The sequence below is a fragment of the Lampetra fluviatilis genome, chromosome 6 (genome assembly GCF_964198595.1).
Source record: "Lampetra fluviatilis chromosome 6, kcLamFluv1.1, whole genome shotgun sequence".
NCBI lineage: Eukaryota > Metazoa > Chordata > Hyperoartia > Petromyzontiformes > Petromyzontidae > Lampetra > Lampetra fluviatilis.
The window spans coordinates 8,455,402-8,479,275 of record NC_136280.1 but is presented as its reverse complement, the minus strand read 5'-3'; the positions used below and the strand labels follow the sequence as shown (position 1 = coordinate 8,479,275).

The window sequence follows — 23,874 nt, the reverse complement described above, 5'->3', positions numbered from 1 at the left end:
TGCCGGCACAAAAAGAACAGGTCACGTCACAGAAGCATTGCGATGTTTAGCGAGCGCACGACAAGAGGGCAATTCGAATCGTAAAGACGACGCGTTAATGGCCCACACGTGTGTGAAGTGTGGGCCGTGTGGACAGGCAGTTAAGTAATTTCAATTTTAATGCGGCAGATCACAAAAGAGCAGATTTCTACGGGGATAAAGTTCACTCTTTTTAAAATGTATATTAGCCTGTAAACTACTCCCAAGGCCAAGAAATGCTGGCGTCTTGTGGCTCAACGCGGCGCGTCGCTCCTTTAAAGTAGTCCGTCCGGTCTCGTGCTCACTCTCGTGTGCGAGTAGTTGTATAGAAAGTGCGTTGGCAGTGCTTTCTAGAAAGGATATGCGCACTAGGCTGTGCTGGTACACTCAGATAGACCCGGTAAATCCCGTGGCAAAGGATGCCTAGCGAATGGCTACTTCAGTGCCAAATCGTTTACCAACGCCGGGGCATTTTGTAAATGCGACAACGCCGGTGCTAGACTACTGGGAGCTCGAAGCAGACATTATTTTGCTGGGGCCTCCCTTTCAATCTGTACACTTACAATGAGTTGACAGAAGAGATATAGACAGGAGATACTGGTGTAGTGAAATAAGACAAATATAGACAGATGTGAGACGAGAGACGAGCTACGCAGACAAGGTAGAGATTAGAGAGATTAATTGGATGTTAGTTTGTTTGGACTGAATTTGAGATAACCCTCCACACTCCTATTTGTTTCATGAACCTGGGGCTCCTAGAGCTGATTTGGCCCGAAGCATTTACTTTGTTTGATTAGGCCGAGCGCCGCCACTGTAATCATGAATTGGTAATCTATGAAGACGCAACATGATACGAAACAATGTACAATGGTTAAGAGTATTTTATATTGCAGATATCTTTACAACACACCTGTATGAGCACGTGGGTTTTTCACCTAAGCACGAGGTCACACTTGCGGAGTATGATGATATAATACATACAGATGTCAAATTCATTTAACAATGATTCTTAAGTGCACTGAATAATATGAAATAAAATAGGCACAATTTTAAGTCATTATTGCCATAAAATGCGTATTATACCAGGACACAGGCACAAATGATGTTACCCATTGGACATTACCACTGACGCTTTAGAATCGTGTTTAATGACTTCACATTTTACTTTCAGGACAAATATAATACGTTTCCCTGTAAGTCGTTCACTGCTGGAAACTCCGCAATGCGGTGTGGCTGGCAATCTCTTTCAAAGACGTTCAAACGCCTTCAGTACAACCACCCAAACCAAATACACAATTCGCAATGCATCGTTATAATGCACAATATGTATATATTTTCTTATCAGTAAAATCATATACAACACAGCAATAAAACAACAATGATTTATAGTTCATTGTTTGAGGACGTTAGTTTTGTACTTTTGGCTCACAAGTTACATTTTTCCAAGGTTAACCCAGCATTTCAAGCCTTCATCTCCCAAATTGTAAATTACATTTGTATACTGCTTTGACTGACTTGAAAAGTAAAACACACTCGGTCACGGCGTTATATATATATTTTTGCAAGTGGTTGCTGGCAGACATCACGTGATCAATTCAAAAGGGTGGTTTCGACATTTACACCCACATTGTTTTCAAGCGAAAATTGGTTTCTGGTGTTTCTCTAGCTTCGCTTGCGTCTGGATCGCAAGAACAACTAAAAGATACGGGCACCGTCAACGGGTGCTTTCTGTAATTCACAAGGCACAAAGGTTCATGGAACACATGAGCATGGAGCACGTAAATCGTAATTTCGTGGACGGCACGCCAGGGTAGCAATTATGGAGTGGCACAAACCCCCGATGACACCTATTACATTTGAAGAGTGCGTTTACTGGTGCATTATTGCCCAGAGGCGCGTGGCTTCATAAAGGTTCTTACACAACACGCACCGTGGGGCTAAGCATTAACTATGGTGCAATCCATATCTTGTTGCATTTAGGGGGGGGTCAAGCAGTTCCGGGACCCCCATTTAGATATTCGGCTGCTGTGCATGCAGAAACGTACGCGCGCACACACACAAGCAACAATGTTACGCCCAGTTAAGAGCCTACTTAACTAAAGTTCTATACTATCGGATACAATCAAATATCTGACAACTCGGTGAGGAATAAGTCGTGTGCAGTACAAGACGTTGCAACCGCTCGAGGCTCAGGTTAAGCAGGGAGGGGAAAAACGAGACCAACAGATGTGGATAACAAATTAAAGGCGCTCGGTTAGTGAGTGGCGCACGAGGCACTGTTTTCAAGAAGTAACTGTTTCACTTCTAAGTTTATTAATAGTAAACAAAAATACAATACACCAGCACTGGTATTGAGTTCAGAATAGTACAGCTGGAAGACTTGACAAACAGCATCGGACAAGTCAAGCGTGAACGATATTTGTGCGTTCGACGATATTTGTGCTTGAGCATAAAATCGTCAAATCGGTTTTGCTTTTATCGCGTGAAGCCGTTTTTTCACCCAATGTTTTCTACATTTTATTCATTTCACATTTTGGGTCCTACTCGCTAGAAAAAATCCAGACCGTCGGTCGCGGCTAAAAGATGCACGGCGAAGTTCCAAGGGTCATAACTCGAAATGTTGCGTAAAAATGAAGCGCGCCGCCGCACTTTACTGGCGACACGCGCGCAGATTCATAAACGTCGCTGCGGCGCACGCACGGAGGGTTGCGTCACGCTGCAGTTGCCGGAGATGTCGGCAAGTCCAGCGTGGCGGTTGAACTCTCCGCTGCATCAAACACCCCTTGATTTAAAGCTTTCGTGACTGCAGGGATTCATCTTCTTGGTTCTTTCGGTAAAGTCACGTAGAATGGAAATAATAAAATAAAACATGATAAAATAAAATAATATAATATTTTATTATTTCCATTCTACGTGACTTTACCGAAAGAACCAAGAAGATGAAACACCCCTTGCTTAAACCAAACTGCGCTATTCACTGATTTTCTCACAGACGTGTTTTATCCCCATGACCAAACCGCCCGGCACGTGCCCGATCTTATCATACCTCGGAATATAAGCAGCTCTGAGCCTGGGCAGTGCAAGCAGGTTGTCGTATGGCTTGCGGGGGGCTACGTGGTGGACATGTACAGGACAGTGCAACTCCATTATTGTAAATCTATGCTCCCCACCTTCCACAAACCCCAACTGAACAGCGTGAAGTATGGTCAAATAATCTCACGACCCGTACAGACGACAGGAGGCTCTAATCCAGCAGTGGACTGACAAAAGAGCTGTAAATGTACGTGCCGTTGTATCCTCCATCATGATCTTGTGTTAAAAATGTTTTTACGATGTTTTATATTACATAAAGCAATTTTGGCCGTTGCATCTTAAAACGCACCGCTACCAATACATTCTGCTGTCATTCATTACGTTGTACTTGATCTTCCTTGTCAGCATCTCTGTGGCACAGTCAGACGTAAATCTCACACAAACACGGTGGCGAGATGTTAACTACCCCGTCTGGCATATAGAAGGTCGTGGGTTCGATCCAAACCCTGATGCATGTTCTCCCTGCGGTCGTGTGGATTTTTATCCGGCTCCTCCGGTTTATCACTTGCCATGTAGAATCAACATGTGTTTAGAGTATTTGGCCTCTATACATTTCCACATTATAAATCACTTTGTAAAGCTATATCAATTGTGGCCAGGTCACTTCTGAAAAAGAGCTATATTGCTTATTGGTGCTTACCTGGTAAAACTAAATATAAAAAAATACAAACACTTCTGATCGGATTTCGATTTAAAGCTTTCGTGACTGCAGGGATTCATCTTCTTGGTTCTTTCGGTAAAGTCACGTAGAAGGAAAAAAATAAAAAATAAAATAATTCTCACGACGTTTCGGCCACAACGCAGAAGGCAGAGTCAGACTCTGCCTTCTGGACAGACCTGTTCTCCACCTGAAGACGGCTGCTTGCGTTTGTGGCCGAAACGTCGTGAGAATTATTTTATTATTTTATTATTTTCCTTCTACGTGACTTTACCGAAAGAACCAAGAAGACTTCTGATCGGTTAATGTGGGGGCAGTGAGGACCGCCACAAGGCCTAGCGACGCCAGGGTGGACGCTAGTTTAGCGGAGGCCACGTGACGAAGTCAACGCGGACGGCTGCTGGCGCCAAGGTTGGCCGCCCGACCCCTACTACTCAGTGTCGTACTCCTTGAGCAGTCGGTTGGCGATGACCAGCCGCTGGATCTCGCTCGTGCCCTCGTAGATCTCGGTGATGCGTGCGTCACGGTAGTGCCGCTCGGCCGGCATGTCTGTCACGTAGCCCATGCCGCCCAGGATCTGTATGGACTGCAATCGACACCGCCGTGGGTGGGGTTAAACGTGGGGTTATGTGGGGTTCATTTATCATAAACAAGTGTTGTGTTCGATGTGAATGTAACAGAGGGATGTCTCAAAAAAGGTTAAAGCTTTTCATTCTATTTTCATTCTACAGTGTCTGGTATTTGAATATCGTATTTGGTCTGCAATTCCGTCCTTGCTAATTATCTAATTTTTTTTTGCTCAGGCGCCTCGAAATGTACTGCATGGGAGGTACGGTGTAAATGATAACAGATAATGATGAACGTGTCTCTTGACAGATCTACAGCTAAGTTTGCTTACATAACCAATTGATACATTAAATATATTGCTATATTACTAGAACTGGTAGTGGGTGTTCCGTGCTTCATAGTGAGTTTGGTGTAACACTCTTAAAAAATTCCCCCAAAAAAGTTAGTTATCAATAAACTGATTTCATACTTAGGTTTAGCACCCTTAACACATCTCCAGCGACATACATTTGTAGGCATATGTTTAAAAAAGTTTAAACTGTTGTTCCAAAAGTTTGTGGAAAAAAATGCTTTAATTTAGATACTTGTATTTGTATAGCTAAAGCATAGATTGGACTATAATTGTACCAAATTTTATCCAATCTGGCCTTTCTAGAACATCACCTGAACTTAAATCGCTAACGATCGACTGCATTAGATATGGGCAAGACGATGCCACTTCACAACATGCATGTAAATGTATTTCAATATTCAATTCTTATTGTCTGAATAAATATGAAATTTTATACTTTCAAATTATAAATGTGCACTCATCGGCAAGTCTGCTTCGGGACCACTGAGCACAGTGAAGTTGGTAAGAAAGGCAATGTCTGCAAGAACGTACCTGGTGTGAAATAAAGGTAGCAGCCTCTGATGCTGCCAACTTGGCCATGGCAGCTTCCTAACACGGGCACACAAACACGCAGTCACGGACACATTCAAACGGGCATCTCCTACCTAAACGATTTACAACTGCATAATTTTCCACACGATTAATTCACCGTTGCATGCATGCATACGGTGATAACCCGATTTACGTCACCCCCCGTCACATCGCTCCGCAAACACGCTGTCGCTTTCTTAACACCGCTACCTGATTTGCGTCGCCTCAACCCACAATTACGTCGCTGACAGCATCATCCGTCCTTTCTGATATCCGTCGCCTCAGCCTCCACCTGCCCTGTAAACGAACTACTTTGCGTCGCGCATAAATAGTTGTACTGTACTGCAGAGTACAATACATTATTTACCTAGGGTATTTTGGAAATTTGTTAAAAATTGCTTTGATTGACGTTTTCAATATTCGTCGCACCTTTCAGGAACGCCTCCCCGACGTAAATCGGGGTATTACTCTGCGATATAAATAAGTAGGCTCACGATAACGCGCATCGACTCATGTTGCTGACAATCATTTATTTATGGATTTTAAAAAGTATTTTTTGCTCGTGTTGCATTTAGCCTACATGGAGCAAAGGAGACTATAAACGAGAATGGGAATAAAATCGGAACAATCACATACCTGTCAACCCCTACCTTGTTAAAGACCAATTTAGAACTAATAGGGTTTTTCCCCTTTTTTCTGGCAACAAAACTGACACCTTTTGCAAGGAATCATGCTTACATTAACCACAATACTTGCAGTCAAATGCAAACAAAAAACAATACTCTGCAAGTATTGTGGTTAATGTTAATGTAAGCATGATTCCTTGCAAAAGGTGTCAGTTTTGTTGCCAGAAAAAAGGAAAAAAACCCTATTAGTATATTTTGGTACTGGCAAAGGAGGTCCCATGATGACCAATTTAGACTTTATTGGTCACCCCGTGCCCTTATAAATCTCAACGTTCATCCTATAAAGTCCCATCACCAGGGAAAAACACAAAGACAACATTTTTATTGCCCGTACTGAAACGGCCGTACGCAGTATGGACATAAAAACTCGATTTCCCTGCACAAGAAAACGGGTAAACCATATGGGTTGACACGGTATGAAATCCAAATGAGATGAAAAATAACGAGACAAATGAAACTGTGACTTCGCATCATGAAAACGAATGAACTCGCAGGGTGGGCAGTGAGGGTGGATTGTTCTATACCTCCTGCAGTAACAACAGTGCGGATTTATACAGCGTCTGAAAAAATTACTGAAGATCAAGAAAGTGCACAACACATGCATAAATACATACACATGATTGAACACATGCATACACGGAAATATACATCTGATCGCAGATATACTAAAAGAACACACTTATAATATAGACAGATACATACAAAAACAAAGATCTCCCATATAGCCGGAGCAGACTGTTGGGGCGCACACATACAAACACATATAGGATATATATACACTACAGATATGTGGATACACATATAGACACCTGTATGTACAAATACACATAATAAAACATACACATACACAATGCAGACACACACAAATATACACATAGATACAAATATACACAATAAAGACACACACAAATATACATATAGATACAAATATACATATACACACGACGCAATGGCTTGCCATGTTACACGTAATATTGACAAAGATTTCCCTCATTGCCTTAACAGACTTTTGGGACAAGTGTTGTTAGCGAGCATCGATGAAGACCGACACAGCACACGAGGTGGTGGGTGGTCAGCACCACGCTCAGCCGCCTTTGTCACCCCAGTGACAATATTTACACACCGCACCAGGTTCTCATTTGAGGCTGAGTCGACCTAGGGGAGTCCCAGGATGGGTTCAGATATCTGTCACCGATGTTGGCCGTGAGCGGTAATCGAACTCGGGTCACCAGGTTCGTAGCGTAGGGCCCTGACCACTGTCGCACCGCTCCCCATACAAAGACACAGATCCCCCTTATAGTCTTAACAGACTGTTGGGGCAAGTGCTATTCGTGAGCACCTGTGAAGGCTGGAATGGCATACGAGGGGATGGCCAGCTCCACGCCCGGCCGCCTTTGTCTCCCCAATTACAATGTTTACACATCGCACGAGTTACTCATTTGAGGCCGAGTCGACCTAGGGGAGGCACAGGACCGGTTCAGATAATCGTCACTGATGTTGGCCGTGAGCGTGAATCGAACTCTGGTCGCCGGGTTCATAGTGCAGCGCGCTAACCGCTACATTACCGCTCCCCATACACACACGCAGACGCGTACACACACCTACAAAGATCCCCTGTATAGCCTTAACAGACTGTAGGGGCAAGTGCTGTTAGCGAGCACCTATAAAGGCCAGCACGGCACACGAGGGGGTGGGTGGCCAACACCACGCCCGGCCGCCTTTGTCTCCCCAGCGGCAATATTTACACATCGCACCAGGTACTCATTTGAGGCCAAGTCGACCTAGGGGAGGCCCAGGACCGGTTCAGATAATCGTCACTGATGTTGGCCGTGAGCGGGAATCGAACTCGAGTCGCCAGTGTTTGTAGCGCAGCGCAGCGCTAACCACTGCGCCACCATTCCCGACACACACACACACACGCGCATGTATTCACAAGCGGCGCGCAGTCAGACGCGACATGCGGTGAAGTGGGTGGCGATACCTTGGTGTAGTTCTTGCCGTTGTCCTTGAGCATCGCGGCTCTCCACGTGAGCAGTCGCGCGCTCTCCAGAGCCAGAGCCATATCCGAGAGCTTAAACTGCATCACAAACGCCCACCCGTGTTTTAGACTTGCAAACAAACGTGCTCCAAGCTATAAAACGATTACTGGGGTCATCACAAAAACTGCTCGTTTAAATATATTGCTGGTTTGGGAAATTAACAACAAGATGAGTCTGCTCGTGACAAAAAAAAGGTCGATGTGTATTAAAAAGACACCAGTGACAAGTGTGACTATCTCAATATTCTATCAACATTGCCGATTACTATTTGTTTTGTTGAATTTATTAGAATACCTCGACGACCATGGTTGTGATCTATTTCTAAAAGGAAAGTGGCGAATTTATAAGACCAAGTTCTTACATTCATTGACATTTGCTTCCAACGAGAGGTAATGAACTGTCGCAATTTTAAACCAATGTATTTTTCTTGGCTGTAGTGCCTCCAGAGGCTGCAGGGGTCACGTGAACCCAGAACACAACACGCATTGAACATCGATTCTCGCACACGTGATTTGATGCCTGTATCCCGAGCGATAGAATCAATTTCAAGAGACGCATCGATGCACCGTTACGTTAACGAATTTTGTTGCGCAATTGTACGTGCGTTCATTTGACGCACTGATAGCTGCACATGTTTAACCCACACTGAATAAACAGGGACGCACACGAACAATAAAATCAACTTGGCAGTAAGGATTTCAGGTTATCCAGGTCTCCCTGTGTTGACTTTTGCGGAACGTGCAACTTATGAAACCTGCACGGTTATCCGTACCTGAATGGCCTGAAGCTTGGTGATGGATTTGCCAAAAGCCTGCCGCTTGCTGGCGTACTCCACCGCGCAGTCGAGCGCCGCCTGTCCGATGCCCAGCGCCTGGCCTGCGATGCCGATGCGCCCCGAGTCGAGGGTTTGCTGCAGGACAACGGTTGAGCGGTTACGGGAACAAATTCATCGATTCCTGCATGCCTGGGTCTCGCCAAACGCCAGTCGTCATGACACGCCATTGGTACGCCACCTGTTCGTATTTAACAATCGCCCCCACCGATATCAAACACCGCGTGGGCGCTGCCAGAATGCAGCGTCTGTCGCCCCCAATCGTCCGCTCGCTGAACTTCCCCCATTCCCTTGCTGTGAAACAGAGGTGGGGAACCTTTTCGTTCCCGAGGCGCATTATAGGATTTTCGAAGACGTTTGGCGAGTCACACATTAGCGCACACACACATCCCTCAGGCTCTACTGTCACTGCAAGAGGCTCTTGTCGGTAAAACAAATTTAAACACATTATTGCCAGGTCTAAAATATTACCCTCTAGCACCAATTCAGTGCAGCCAAGATTCTTGCAGTGATGGATAAAATATCGTTTGCGGCTGTTTCAAACTGGAAGGTCACATGTGGCTGTATGATTCCTCACCCCTGTAAGAGGGAAATGTTAGGACGTCCCGGGAAATAGTTGCTTCACCATTATAAGAACATTAGTTGACAAAATATTGACAAATCTGGCCAGTGCTCCCTCTAGTGGGTGGCTGGAATGGCAACGTCAAATTGCTGTATATCCAAGAGGTCACAGCTTTGTAGACCAATTCTTGATATCAAAACTTTTTATCGGTAAGCCACAACTCCATTACTCTGTACCACTGCTGTAATAAGTTGCCATGGTTGCTGACAGTAAATGTGCTGCCGGTAACTATTGTCACAAAGTTGTCCTGGTGCCGTGTTTCACAAATCCATTCCCTGCGACACCTCCTCCCCAAGGTACAGCTTTCTGTGATTACCAAACATCATGTGAAATCAATTGTGCAGTGGCTTAATTTGCATGTGACTAAAAAAGACTGGTAATTTAAAAGAAAGGTTGACCTTGGTGGGCCTCAAGGTCTGCAGTTGAGAAACACTTTCCGAGTTTACACCATTGGAACCTCCTTTGCCAGTAGCAAAATATGATAATTGTTTTTTTACCCTTTTATCTGGCAACAAAACTGACACCTTTTTTTTACAAGGAATCATGTTTGCATTGACCACAATACCTGCGGTCGGAATGCAAAAAAAAAAACACAACTCTAATAATTAATGTATGCACTGTCCTTGAAATTGATTGGTCCACACCCGAGACAGCTTTCCTTAGAGCCTAGTCTCACATGGTGTTGGACCAGACCGCAGGTATTGTGGTCAATGCAAACATGACTCCTTGTAAAAAAGTTGTCAGTTTTGTTGCCAGATAAAAGGGTAAAAAAACAATTATCACTTTCCGAGTTAATCATGCCCTTGATATGACATTTTCTTGAACAGCTCACAAACTGTTTTCAAGTAATCCCACATCAATTTGTAAATGCAAGAACCGACAATTACCATTGCAATCTTGAAGCCCATTCCAGGCTCCCCCACCATGCTGTCCCGGGGGATGCGGCAGTCCTCAAAGATGAGGTTGGCGGTGGATGATGCACGGATGCCCAGCTTGTCCTCTTTTTTCCCCAGCGACAGACCAGGGCACGGCATAGGCAGCACAAACGCGCTGATGCCCTGCTCGTGTGCGCGCGTGTGTGTGTGTGTGTGCGGTGACCATTCATGAGAAGTTGGATACAATCACGGTTCAACAATATTTGTTGGATGTACTCAAATGCTGGTGCCAAAAATGATTATTTGACTTTCTGCAGAGCAAATAATTTCTACCAAGCACTATTTTGATGGTATGGGTGTGCATTTATTTAGCAGCATTTTTCATATTTAAGCAGGGATCTTTCCAAATTTATTTTGCCTGTACTCATTCACCATCACATGCTGATCATTTATTTCGACTGCTTCAAAGCATTCCATTTTGTGGAAGGGCCAAAATGCACAAAAACATATATATATATTGCCGACGGCCAAACTTTCAGATACCTTACGTGGGCTACGCGGTAACGTACACCTCAATCACTTCTGTCACTGAGTGCGCGAAAAAACAAACTGTTGCCAAACTGAAAATCTTCCCCACTAGTACCGCGATAATGTTGCAATAAAAGAATATATTGTTTCGAGGTGGTAGGCCTCATGTGACCGTGACCTTAGAGATATCACGATGTCATGAAAACAAGATGATTGCTGCTTCGGAGCTCTTACACAAGAACAGAATTTCGATTTAAAGCTTTCGTGACTGCAGGGATTCATATTCTTGGTTCTTTCGGTAAAGTCACGTAAAAGGAAAATAATAAAATAAAAATAAAAACATCACAAATATAAAACAATATAAATTATCACGACGTTTCGACTGCAACACAAGCAATCATCATCAAGTGTGACATCCACAGCAAGAAAATTTGTGGATTTCACACCTGATGATGATTGCTTGTGTTGCAGTCGAAACGTCGTGAGAATTTTTATTGTTTAATATTTTTATTATTTTTATTATTTCCCTTCTACGTGACTTTACCGAAAGAACCACGAATAAGAACAGAATTGGCAACAAAAAAACCCGAGCCTTGTTGTTAAGGCTCAAAGGAGTTTTCTACCGGCGAGACGCTTGTTAACAATCCTGGTGTGGCGAGTCAGTGTCTCCCGCTAGATCTGCGAAAGGGCGTGCTCCACGCGTGGACGTGTCCCAGCAAGGAGAAGAGGGCCACCACCTTGTGCTTGAGGCTCTTGTCGGTGGTGGCGAACACGACCGTCGCGGAGGCGTCCCAGGCGTTGGTAATCCATGCCTTGGTGCCGTTGATGACCCACGAGTCCCCGTCCACCCGCGCCGTGGTGGAGGCCGCACCCGCGTCGCTGCCGTTCCCTGCGTGGCGCAGAGCCCACGCGGTGTGGCTTACGAGGGTTAGACTCGCACGTCACTCACACGCCACTCACACATCACTCGTACGCCACGGGTCGGGTCGCTGTTTCACAATCTATTGGTCGACGTGTAACCCCTAGTAGATCGATCAGCTGGCTCCGTACCCCCCATCAGCAATAACTGCAAATTGTTGAATATTTAAAATGTTACTCTTTGGTTCTTTCGGTAAAGTCACGTAGGGAGAAAAAAATAATAGATCACGACATTTCGCTCGCAACACAAGCAACCCTCATCAGGTGAAAAAGAGCTTTAAATCAAGATTTAAAATGTTAATTTTAATTACATTTACATGCAATTAACACATAACATATTTAATTTACATGCAATACAAATTTACTACATGTTCACATTTTAAGTATGCACTGCCACCGTAACACCATATTACCAGCTTCTTTCGCACCGTACGTAGCCAACCGTGTTCATCGTGCCCACTGGCATTAAGTGATTTGCACAATCGGTTGTTATAGGCTGCGTGGCTATGTGGTAAACATCAGAGGGCAGTGCTAAAAACTCCACACTTGTACTTTACTTCTACGCTCCCACATCCATGCTCTCCTCCTTCACAAACCCACGTCGTCCGGCGTGGAGAAGTGTTGGCCAGATAACCACTGCGACCGCACGGCGTGCGGTGACCCTCATCCAGCGGTGAATTGACAATGGGCTGTGCATGTACATGCCGATTCATGTTACCAGAAAGTGGCCAAAAGAGGTTGGTTATGTAATGAAACAGCGGCAGTGGGTGCTGTAGATGCGAAGGAAGCCAATCGAACTTGTCGCGCACCTGGCTCGCTCAAACCGAAGCAGCCGATTTTCTGTCCGTCCGTGAATGAAGGGATCCACTTCTCCTTGATGGCATCACTGCCGTACTTCAGCACCGGCCCGAGGAACAATGACTGGAAGCAAACACGTTAAACACAGGCAATGAGTATTTGTGTAACCTGTAAGGCTGTATGTTGCGTATCAAAAAAACAGCCCGTTGGCAATTATTCAATAATGTTCTTCACCTGAGGACGGCTGCTTGTGTTGTGGCCGAAACGTCGTGAGAATGATTTTATTATGCTTTATTTTTATTATTTTATTATTTCCCTTCTACCTGACTTTACCGAAAGAACCAAGAAGATGAATCCCTGCAGTCACGAAAGCTTTAAATCGAAATTTAATGGATGTACGTTGAACTTCTTTAGCACCAGACAAAGCGAACCATGCTGATTAAAGGTGTGAATGAAGGCTCCTCACACCATGTTAGTCGTTGTGGAGTTATTTGATTAAAATTCACCACGATGGTCAGTGTGGGTTTGGGAAAAGAAGGGGCCCAGGACTGGTTCAGATATTACTCGCCGCGATATTGTCGCCAGGAATTCAACTTGGGTTGGCAGGTTCACAGTGAGCTAACTGCTGCGCCACCACTCTCACCCGCATGAATAACAAATCATTGCTAAACTGGGAAAATGAGAGAGAGAGAGAGCAAATTCTTGGGATTGTCCAAGGCCAACAAGTCCAGGGCAGGAGCCAAGAGCCAGGCACAGACTCAGCCATATGGGCCTGGCACCTGACCTCGGGTTATAAACTTTTACAATCAATACAAGGCTATGACCAGGACCACAAAGTGGGATAGCAGGTAGGGCAGTTTGATCCAGGCCTCAGAAAGGCTGGAGAGGGCATCATAAATAGTCGTGGTGGCCTCAAAGCGGGCGGCCACAGATGGAATTTCGTCCCGTGTCTCCAAAAAGGCAACGGTTGTGAGCAAGGTCAAGGGTGCACATGGGATGATTACACTGGTCAACACACTTTTTCTGGCATAAGGTATTCCAACGGTTTTAAGGTAATTTTGGGGTGCTGATCTATCACATCAGGTTTTTGAGATATCAAATATTGCATTTTCAATAAAAACTGCAGAAGAAAAATATTAAACAAATGTGGATATCTACATAAAATGATATTATAAACACACTATCCTAAAAATACAGCACCATATTTTAACACTAAAGCAGTCACTGACTCGCAACAACTTGCAATCATAAGTGACAAGAGTTAATTTCGGGTAAAATCAATGAAAATGGGGTATGCCGATAGCGTAAAATGAGATGTGATAGAGCAAAATCTGAGATCAGATTTGGAATCAGCACCCTGAAATTAGTCTAAAACAGCTGCAAAAGTCCAGGAGAGAAAAAAAAACCGTTTTTTTTTTGTTGACCAGTGTTACACGATGGGTCTTGCTCTACGGGAACATGGGCTCCAGGAAAGAGGCTCACATTGTTGACACTCATGATGACACCAGTGGACGCGCAGCCTCTGCTGATCTCCTCCAGCGCGATGACATAGGCCAGCGTGTCCAGCCCCGCACCCCCGTACTGCTCGGGCACCGCCATGGCCAGCAGCCCCAGCTGCCCCATCTTCTTGATCTGCGCGAGGGTATGGACAGAGACGTTTGCGGTACATTTTCCAAAACAATAAACCTCCCTGCTCAAATCAGCCAATGGAAACAGTTGAGTGTCCTGTTGACATTGTCTGTTAGCATCAAACGCCTGCAATGAAAAGCATGGCTCTGTAAATGCAGCCCTTATGTCAATCCACTACCGCAATGAGGGCCTCCCCATATTGTGCGGGGTGTGAGGAGTTATTTGACCATACTTCACTTCGCTTGGTCAGTGTGTGCGGTGATGAAGGTGGGGAGCATGGATGTAGCAGCGTAGCACAGAACAACGGCTTTTGCTGCATTGCCCTCTGCTGACCACCACATGGCACAGCCCTGAAGTCACCGGACAAGGAGGCGTACATGGTTCCCATCCAACAGCTATTCAAGCTCAGAACTGCTTAGATTCAGAGTTATTTGATCATATGGAAAATATGGTAATAACAATGTCTTTTTTCGATTTAAAGCTTTCGTGACTGCAGGGATTCATCTTCTTCGTTCTTTCGGTAAAGTCACGTAGAAGGGAAATAATAAAATAATAAAAATAAAACATTATAAAATACAATTCTCACGACGTTTCGGCCAGAACGCAAGCAGCCGTCTTCAGGTGAAGAACAGGGCTGTCGGAAAGACAGCGTCTGAATCATTCAGACTGAAAGACAGCGTCTGAATCATTCAGACTGAATTCAGACTAAATCATTCAGACGCTGTCTTTCCGATAGCCCTGTTCTTCACCTGAGGACGGCTGCTTGCGTAGTGGCCGAAACGTCGTGAGAATTGTATTTTATTACGTTTTATTTTTATTATTTTATTATTTCCCTTCTACGTGACTTTACCGAAAGAACCAAGAAGAACAATGTTATTAATAAAGATGCACTTGATAAAAAAGAGCCTATTTGATGTGGCAGAAAAAAACATTATGAACTTAAACTTGAATGAGCATGCATATAGATGTTCTCGAGTCATTTCTTGAGCCACCGCTGTGAGTTGTGAAAAAAAGCTACACCGGTTTATTTCAGTTCATAATCCATTTTTGTAGTACAGTGCCCACATGAAGGTGAGGAGATGGCCAAGGTGAATCCAAGGTGCATGCAAATGTGAGGCACAAGTAAAACCCACAATAGTTGCCTCTAAAGTCATTTCAAAGTGAGTTCAAGGGCAAATGAGTTCACACAGCTGTATATAACAGGCACAGTGTGTTAACCTTATCCACAGTTGCACAGGAATGTCCAGTGATGCAACAGAGCAAGGGCCTCTATTGGGAAGTTAAACTGTCTGTACAGAAGCCGTGGAAGCTAGTTCACAGCTGGGTCCACCCTGTGGTGTGTGCGTGATTTTGGCAAAGGCGTGTTGTTGGTAGTAGTCTAAGAACAAACCACCTGAAATGCACCAGATTGCATCAGATTTCGTGAGCCTGGATAGTGTTTTGATGGGTGACCTTCACGCGCAGAAGGTTGTTATAGGCTGCCGTCAGGCTACGTGATGGGCAGCAGAGGGCAGTGTGGAAAAATAGATTACGATGCTGGGCCTTACGTACCCCCACATTTATGCACTCACTTTAACCAACCTGCACTCAGCAGGGAGAAAGAAGACGGGTGCTCAAACAACCCCCACGACCTTCATCCAGCAGTGGTTTGACATAGGTGCGATGAAGCCACCCTGTGGCACGTGTTAATTTGTGTGTTGCTTGTGATGGTGATGTGGTTGTAATGTAGGTGTCGCCACGTCAGTGTCGTGGCCGTAGGTGTGGCCGTGTCGGTGGCATGGCTTGGTTGGTGGTGTAGCCGCGTCGGTGGTGTGGCCATGTTTGTGGTGTGGCCATGTTTGTGATGTGGCCATGTTTGTGGTGTGCACGTGTCGGCAGTGTGACCTTGTCGGCGGTGTAGCCGTTTCGGTGGTGTAGCCGTGTTTGTGGTGTGCACGTGTCGGTGGTGTGGCCGTGTCGGTGGTGTGGCCGTGTTGGTGGTGTGGCCGTTTCGGTGGTGTAGCCGTGTTTGTGGTGTGCATGTGTCGGTGGTGTGGCCGTGTCGGTGGTGTGGCCGTGTTGGTGGTGTGGCCGTGTCGGTGGTGTAGCCGTGTTTGTGGTGTGGCCGTGTCGGTGGTGTGGCCGTGTTGGTGGTGTGGCCGTGTTGGTGGTGTGGCCGTGTTGGTGGTGTGGCCGTGTAGGTGGTGTGGGTGTGTCGGCGGTGTGGCCGTGTTTGTGGTGTGCACGTGTCGGTGGTGTGGCCGTGTTTGTGGTGTGGCCGTGTCGGTGGTGTGGGTGTGTTGGTGGTGTGGGTGTGTCGGCGGTGTGGCCGTGTTTGTGGTGTGGCCGTGTCGGTGGTGTGGCCGTGTCGGTGGTGTGGCCGTGTTTGTGGTGTGGCCGTGTCGGTGGTGTGGCCGTGTCGGTGGTGTGGCCGTGTCGGTGGTGTGGGTGTGTTGGTGGTGTGGCCGTGTCGGTGGTGTGGGTGTGTCGGCGGTGTGGCCGTGTTTGTGGTGTGCACGTGTCGGTGGTGTGGCCGTGTCGGTGGTGTGGCCGTGTTGGTGGTGTGGCCGTGTTGGTGGTGTGGCCGTTTCGGTGGTGTAGCCGTGTTTGTGGTGTGCACGTGTCGGTGGTGTGGCCGTGTCGGTGGTGTGGGTGTGTTGGTGGTGTGGCCGTGTCGGTGGTGTGGCCGTGTCGGTGGTGTGGCCGTGTTTGTGGTGTGGCCGTGTCGGTGGTGTGGCCGTGTTGGTGGTGTGGCCGTGTCGGTGGTGTGGGTGTGTCGGCGGTGTGGCCGTGTTTGTGGTGTGCACGTGTCGGTGGTGTGGCCGTGTTTGTGGTGTGGCCGTGTCGGTGGTGTGGCCGTGTCGGTGGTGTGGGTGTGTTGGTGGTGTGGGTGTGTCGGCGGTGTGGCCGTGTTTGTGGTGTGGCCGTGTCGGTGGTGTGGCCATGTCGGTGGTGTGGCCGTGTCGGTGGTGTGGCCGTGTTTGTGGTGTGGCCGTGTCGGTGGTGTGGCCGTGTCGGTGGTGTGGCCGTGTCGGTGGTGTGGGTGTGTCGGTGGTGTGGCCGTGTTTGTGGTGTGGCCGTGTCAGCAGTGTGAGCTTGTCGGCGGTGTAGCCGCGTCGGTGGTGTGGCCATGTTTGTGGTGTGCACGTGTCGGTGGTGTGGCCGTGTCGGTGGTGTGGCCGTGTTGGTGGTGTGGCCGTGTTGGTGGTGTGGCCGTTTCGGTGGTGTAGCCGTGTTTGTGGTGTGCACGTGTCGGTGGTGTGGCCGTGTTGGTGGTGTGGCCGTGTCGGTGGTGTGGGTGTGTCGGTGGTGCGGCCGTGTTTGTGGTTGTGGTGTGGCCGTGTCGGTGGTGTGGCCGTGTTGGTGGTGTGGCCGTGTTGGTGGTGTAGCCGTGTCGGTGGTGTGGGTGTGTCGGCGGTGTGGCCGTGTTTGTGGTGTGCACGTGTCGGTGGTGTGGCCGTGTTTGTGGTGTGGCCGTGTCGGTGGTGTGGCCGTGTCGGTGGTGTGGGTGTGTTGGTGGTGTGGGTGTGTCGGCGGTGTGGCCGTGTTTGTGGTGTGGCCGTGTCGGTGGTGTGGCCGTGTCGGTGGTGTGGCCGTGTTTGTGGTGTGGCCGTGTCGGTGGTGTGGCCGTGTCGGTGGTGTGGCCGTTTCGGTGGTGTAGCCGTGTTTGTGGTGTGGCCGTGTCAGTGGTGTGGCCGTGTCGGTGGTGTGGCCATGTCGGTGGTGTGGCCGTGTTGGTGGTGTGGCCGTTTCGGTGGTGTAGCCGTGTTTGTGGTGTGGCCGTGTCGGTGGTGTGGACGTGTCGGTGGTGTGGGTGTGTCGGCGGTGTGGCCATGTTTGTGGTGTGGCCGTGTCAGCAGTGTGAGCTTGTCGGCGGTGTAGCCGCGTCGGTGGTGTGGCCATGTTTGTGGTGTGTACGTGTCGGTGGTGTGGCCGTGTCGGTGGTATGGCTGTGTACGTGTGAGTGTGCATGTCCGTGTCGGTGGGGTGACCGTGTCAATTAGGGTGGCAGCATCGAGGTGGTGTGCTGCTGTGTGTTAGGGATCCTGGGACGCCAGACCTGCTCGCCGGGGAAGCTGTGCTCGCGGTCCAGCCTGCTCGCAACCGGGGTCAGCTCCCTGTCGGCAAAGTCCCGGCACGTCTGCCGCAACATCTGGTGTGTCTCCGGCAGCTCGGCTATCTGGAAGGCGGAGTGGAGCTGACGGGCCCATGGACCCAGCCTCAACACTACACGGGTACAGGCAGAGGAAGTCAGGTGATACACACAGCGATACTTTCTGTTTTTATGAAGGGGCTTTAAATTGGCTTATTTAGTCTAACACACACACATTCTAAATTGTAATATCACCAATCTGCACTGAAGTATGATCAAAATACTATTCTGAATGACGTAGTGTGGGGAGGCCCTTATCCGTTGTTGGATTGCGAATTGCTGAAATACAATGGATACATCATCTGGATGGATGGGTGTCTCATTAACAAGCAGAAAAGTTGGCAGCTTGGTTAGGGTAACCTCCAATCCTCCACGACCGGCATGTGGAATTAAACAAGGTCTGCAAGCGTGCAACCCCTAATCCAGAAAGCCACAGCTGTCTCAGACTCGGGCCACTAACGCATAACATAGGCATCCCTAACCATTACCCCATGTAACCAATGCATCAGATAACTCCCGACTTTACCCCCGTGTAACCCGAAAACCGACCTAACGTGACCCTGCACCGTACTCGACATTGTTCACAGATGAAGGAGGCCGCTGGCTTAGTCATGAACTGCGACAGCGATACCCGAATTAACATCAATCCGACCTACCTGTAGCAACACACAACCATGTCTAGATTTGAAGCTTTCGTGACTGCAAGGATTCATATTCTTAGGTTTTTTCGGTAAAGTCACGTAGGTAAAACATTTAAATTAATAAAAGTAAAATTAAAATAAAATAAAAATCACGACGTTTCGGAGGCAACACAAGCTGTGACGGTTCCACCTGAAGACGGAAGCTTGTGTTGCCTCCGAAACGTCGTCATTTTTATTTTATTTTACTTTTATTAATTTGAATTTTTTACCTACGTGACTTTACCGAAAAAACCTAAGAATACACAACCATGTACCGTACAGAGTAGCCGAGATGTCTTGTGACCCCTATTTACGTCTCTAAAAGAAAAATGTTGAAGGGTTTATTTAAAACAAAAGAAAAATATGTCAGGGGTCAATTTATTAGGGGTCACAAGCCATCTGCACCACCCCGTATAGTACTGTACATCGTTTCGCTGCGATATGGCAAACCCGCGATATGTCGCACGATATAATTGTCTACGATAATCGTATTTATCGAGTTTTTTGCAAGTTTTTTTCTCTCAATATTTTGCTCTACGCTGCTCATTTATTTTCCTTTTTTTCTGAAACACGTACTGAGTATCAAAATCAATAAATATTTTTTTTATTGATTTTAATTAAAGTGCTGTTTAGCGAGCGCCTCGACACACGAGTGGGTGGGTGGCCAGCACCACGCCCGACCGCCTTTGTCTCCCCGGTGGCGATGTTTACACACCACAGCAGGTACTAATTTGAGGCTGAGTCGATCTAGGGGAGGCCCATGACCGGTTCAGATAACCCGCTTCACCGGGTTCATAGCGAAGCGCGCCAACCGCTCACCACCGCTCCCCACTACACACCGTGACACACACCGTGACACACACCGTGACATACACACACACATCGTGACACACACACACACACCGTGACACACACACACACACACCGTGACACACACACACACCGTGACACACACACACCGTGACACACGCACACACACCGTGATACACACACACACCGTGATACACACACACACCGTGACACACACACACACCGTGACACACACACACACCGTGACACACACACACACCGTGACACACACACACACCGTGACACACACACACACCGAAATACACACACACACCGTGACACACACACACACCGTGATACACACACACACCGTGACACACATACACACCGTGATACACACACAGTGATACAACAACAACCGCCATTCGCCACTAAGTGGCGGTGACGTCACCACGACGCTTGTGCCAGGCCAAGTGCACCTTGAGGCCACGTGAAGTGTCGAACGCCCGCAGGCAGGAGGTCACGGGGCAGACCCAGCAGGTGCCACGGGTCGACTGACCGAGATGACCGAGATGACTGGCTGATGCACCACCTGTGCCCCCTACTGTACCAACTTGCTGTGCTTTAGCCACCCAGTGATACACACACACACACCGTGATACACACACCGTGACACACACACCGTGATACACACACACACCGTGACACACACACACACCGTGACACACACACCGTGACACACACACCATGACACACACACCGTGATACACACACACACCGTGATACACACACACACCGTGACACACACACCGTGACACACACACCGTGATACACACACACACCGTGACACACACACACACCGTGACACACACCGTGACATACACCGTGACACACACAGCGTGACACACACAGCGTGACACACACAGCGTGACACACACACAGCGTGACACACACACAGCGTGACACACACACCGTGACACACACACCGTGACACACACACACACCGTGACACACACACACCGTGACACACACACACACCGTGATACACACACACACACCGTGACACACACACCGTGACACACACACACCGTGACACACACACCGTGATACACACACACACACACACCGTGATACACACACACACCGTGACACACACACCGTGATACACACACACACTGTGACACACACACACACCGTGACACACACACACACCGTGATACACACACACACTGTGACACACACACACACCGTGACACACACACACACCGTGACACACACACACACCGTGATACACACACACACACACACCGTGACACACACACACCGTGATACACACACACACCGTGACACACACACACCGTGACACACACACACACCGTGACACACACACACACCGTGACACACACACACCGTGACACACACACACACCGTGACACACACACACACCGTGACACACACACACACCGTGACACACACACACACCGTGACACACACACACCGTGACACACACACACCGTGACACACACACACACCGTGACACACACACACACCGTGATACACACACACACCGTGACACACACACACCGTGACACACACACACCGTGATACACACACACACCGTGACACACACACACCGTGATACACACACACACCGTGACACACACACACCGTGACACACACACACACCGTGACACACACACACACCGTGACACACACACACCGTGACACACACACACACCGTGACACACACACACACCGTGACACACACACACACCGTGACACACACACACACCGTGACACACACACACCGTGACACACACACACCGTGACACACACACACACCGTGACACACACACACACCGTGATACACACACACACCGTGACACACACACACCGTGACACACACACACCGTGATACACACACACACCGTGATACACACACACACCGTGACACACACACACACCGTGACACACACACACACCGTGACACACACACACCGAAATACACACACACACCGAAATACACACACACACCGTGACACACAACAACAACAACAACAACCGCCATTCGCCACTAAGTGGCGGTGACGTCACCACGACGCTTGTGCCAGGCCATGTGCAACTTGAGGCCACGTGAAGTGTCGAACGCCCGCTGGCAGGAGGTCACGGGGCAGACCCAGGTGCCACGGGTCGACTGACCGAGATGACCGAGATGACTGGCTGATGCACCACCTGTGCCCCCTACTGTACCAACTTGCTGTGCTTTAGCCACCCGGCGCTCCGCTCGTTGTTGTGAGCGTCGCTCCTCCGCCCTCCGTTGTTGTTGGAGGGCGACTGCCTCCAACTGCCCAGTAGCGTCCTTCACGAGCCTCCTCCACTGAGGCCGATCTTGACACCGCTGGTACCAGTCATCGGCAAGTCCACTCAGCTCCACGTCCTCCTGTACCACATCACTCCATCTCTTCTCTAGCCCGTGCCGCGCCCGTTTAGCCCCCTCGATCCGGCCGAACAAAAGCTGTTTAGGCATGCGGTGGCTGGGCATGCGGGCTACATGACCCAGCCAACGCAGCCTTGCCTGCCGGAGGAGCTCACTGATGGGACTTTGCCCAGATCTTTCAAGGACTTGTGAGCTCCTCACACAATCCAGCCTGGTTAAACCCAGGATGGATCGTAGGCAGGCCAGCCTAAATGTTTCCAACCGGCGAAGATGCTCCACTAGGGGGGTCCACGTTTCGCAAGCGTAGAGAAGGGAGGGAATGACCGTGGCCGAGAAGACCTGAAGCTTCGTGCGGAGCGACAGACCAGGTAGCTTCCACACAGCGTTACGCAACCGATGAAAAGATATTGCCGCTCGACTGATTCGGAGTGAGACCTCTGCTGATAAACTGGAGCCGGTCATAAGCACACTGCCCAGGTATGGGAAACTCTCTACTCTCTCCACAACTGCCCCATCACCAATTGGGAGTTGTGGGGGTGGAGTGTCCGATGGTACAAAATACCCAGGCAGGTGCTTAGTTTTTTTACCGTGACACACACACACCGTGACACACACACACCGTGACACACACACACCGTGACACACACACACCGTGACACACACACACGCGCGCATAGTTACGAACGACAAAACAACACAACAGTGACCGTGAGACCTTCCTGCCACCACCACCGCTGCCAGCATCCCCTAACCATTACCCCAGAGAGAGAGGCGGACAGCCGTCCTCGACATCCACACACACGATACCTGTCTTCCTACACGCAAGCATCATCCAGCTGTGACGGGGGTTGACGGTGGTGGTGGTTGACGGTCTTGGTGGTGGTTGTTGACGGTCTTGGTGGTGCTTGACGATGGTTGTGGTGGTCGTGGTGGTTGTTGCAGCCCCAAGTTGGCTTCCGATTTCGTGCAGCGCGGATTCGTCGCCCGCGCGGCGTCAGCACGGCTTGCCAGGTCAGAGGGGGCAATTTCCCTCCAGATTTCGGAGAGGTTCATTGGCTTGTCAGGTCAGAGGGGGCGAATTCCCTCCAGATTTTGGAGAGATGCAATGGCTTGCCAGGTCAGAGGGGGCAATTTCCTTCCAGATTTAGGAGAGGTTCAATGGCTTGCCAGGTCAGAGGGGGAAATTTCCCTCTAGATTTCGGAGAGGTTCAATGGCTTGCCAGGTCAGAGGGGGCGAATTCCCTCCAGATTTAGGAGAGGTTCAATGGCTTGCCAGGTCAGAGGGGGCAATTTCCCTCCAGATTTCGGAGAGGTTCAATGGCTTGCCAGGTCAGAGGGGGCAATTTCCCTCCAGATTTAGGAGAGGTTCAATGGCTTGCCAGGTCAGAGGGGGCAATTTCCCTCCAGATTTCGGAGAGGTTCAATGGCTTGCCAGGTCAGAGGGGCGAATTCCCTCCAGATTTTGGAGAGGTTCAATGGTTTGCCAGGTCAGAGGGGGCGATTTCCCTCCAGATTTTGGAAAGGTTCAATTCGCAGAGGCAAGGGCCCATCCATTTAGTGCGCATGTAGGGGGGGGGGGTAACCCAAATGCGTACGTTTGGGTATGGGGGGGGGGGTCTACTGGCAATGTACGTAAGCATAGGAAACTGTG

General features: G+C 48.5%; 1 protein-coding gene across 2 annotated transcripts; it reads right to left on the bottom strand.

Moving 5' to 3' along the window:
• Positions 1–3,941: 3,941 nt before the first annotated feature.
• On the bottom strand, positions 3,942–23,220 carry ACADS (acyl-CoA dehydrogenase short chain). Of its 2 annotated transcripts, XM_078857670.1 has the most exons (10): positions 23,031–23,219; positions 18,225–18,391; positions 14,039–14,188; positions 12,568–12,679; positions 11,578–11,729; positions 10,325–10,495; positions 8,756–8,893; positions 7,926–8,021; positions 5,220–5,276; positions 3,942–4,355 (listed from the first exon to the last, which is right to left on the bottom strand). In XM_078857670.1, the coding sequence occupies exons 1-10, from the start codon at positions 23,053–23,055 to the stop codon at positions 4,200–4,202; spliced, it is 1,224 nt and encodes a 407-aa protein (XP_078713796.1). In that variant the 5' UTR covers positions 23,056–23,219; the 3' UTR covers positions 3,942–4,199. The 2 variants fall into 2 exon arrangements, with proteins under 2 accessions (XP_078713796.1, XP_078713797.1); XM_078857671.1 differs by lacking the exon at positions 5,220–5,276 and having other exon boundaries at positions 23,031–23,220.
• Between the last annotated feature and the right edge of the window lie 654 nt (positions 23,221–23,874).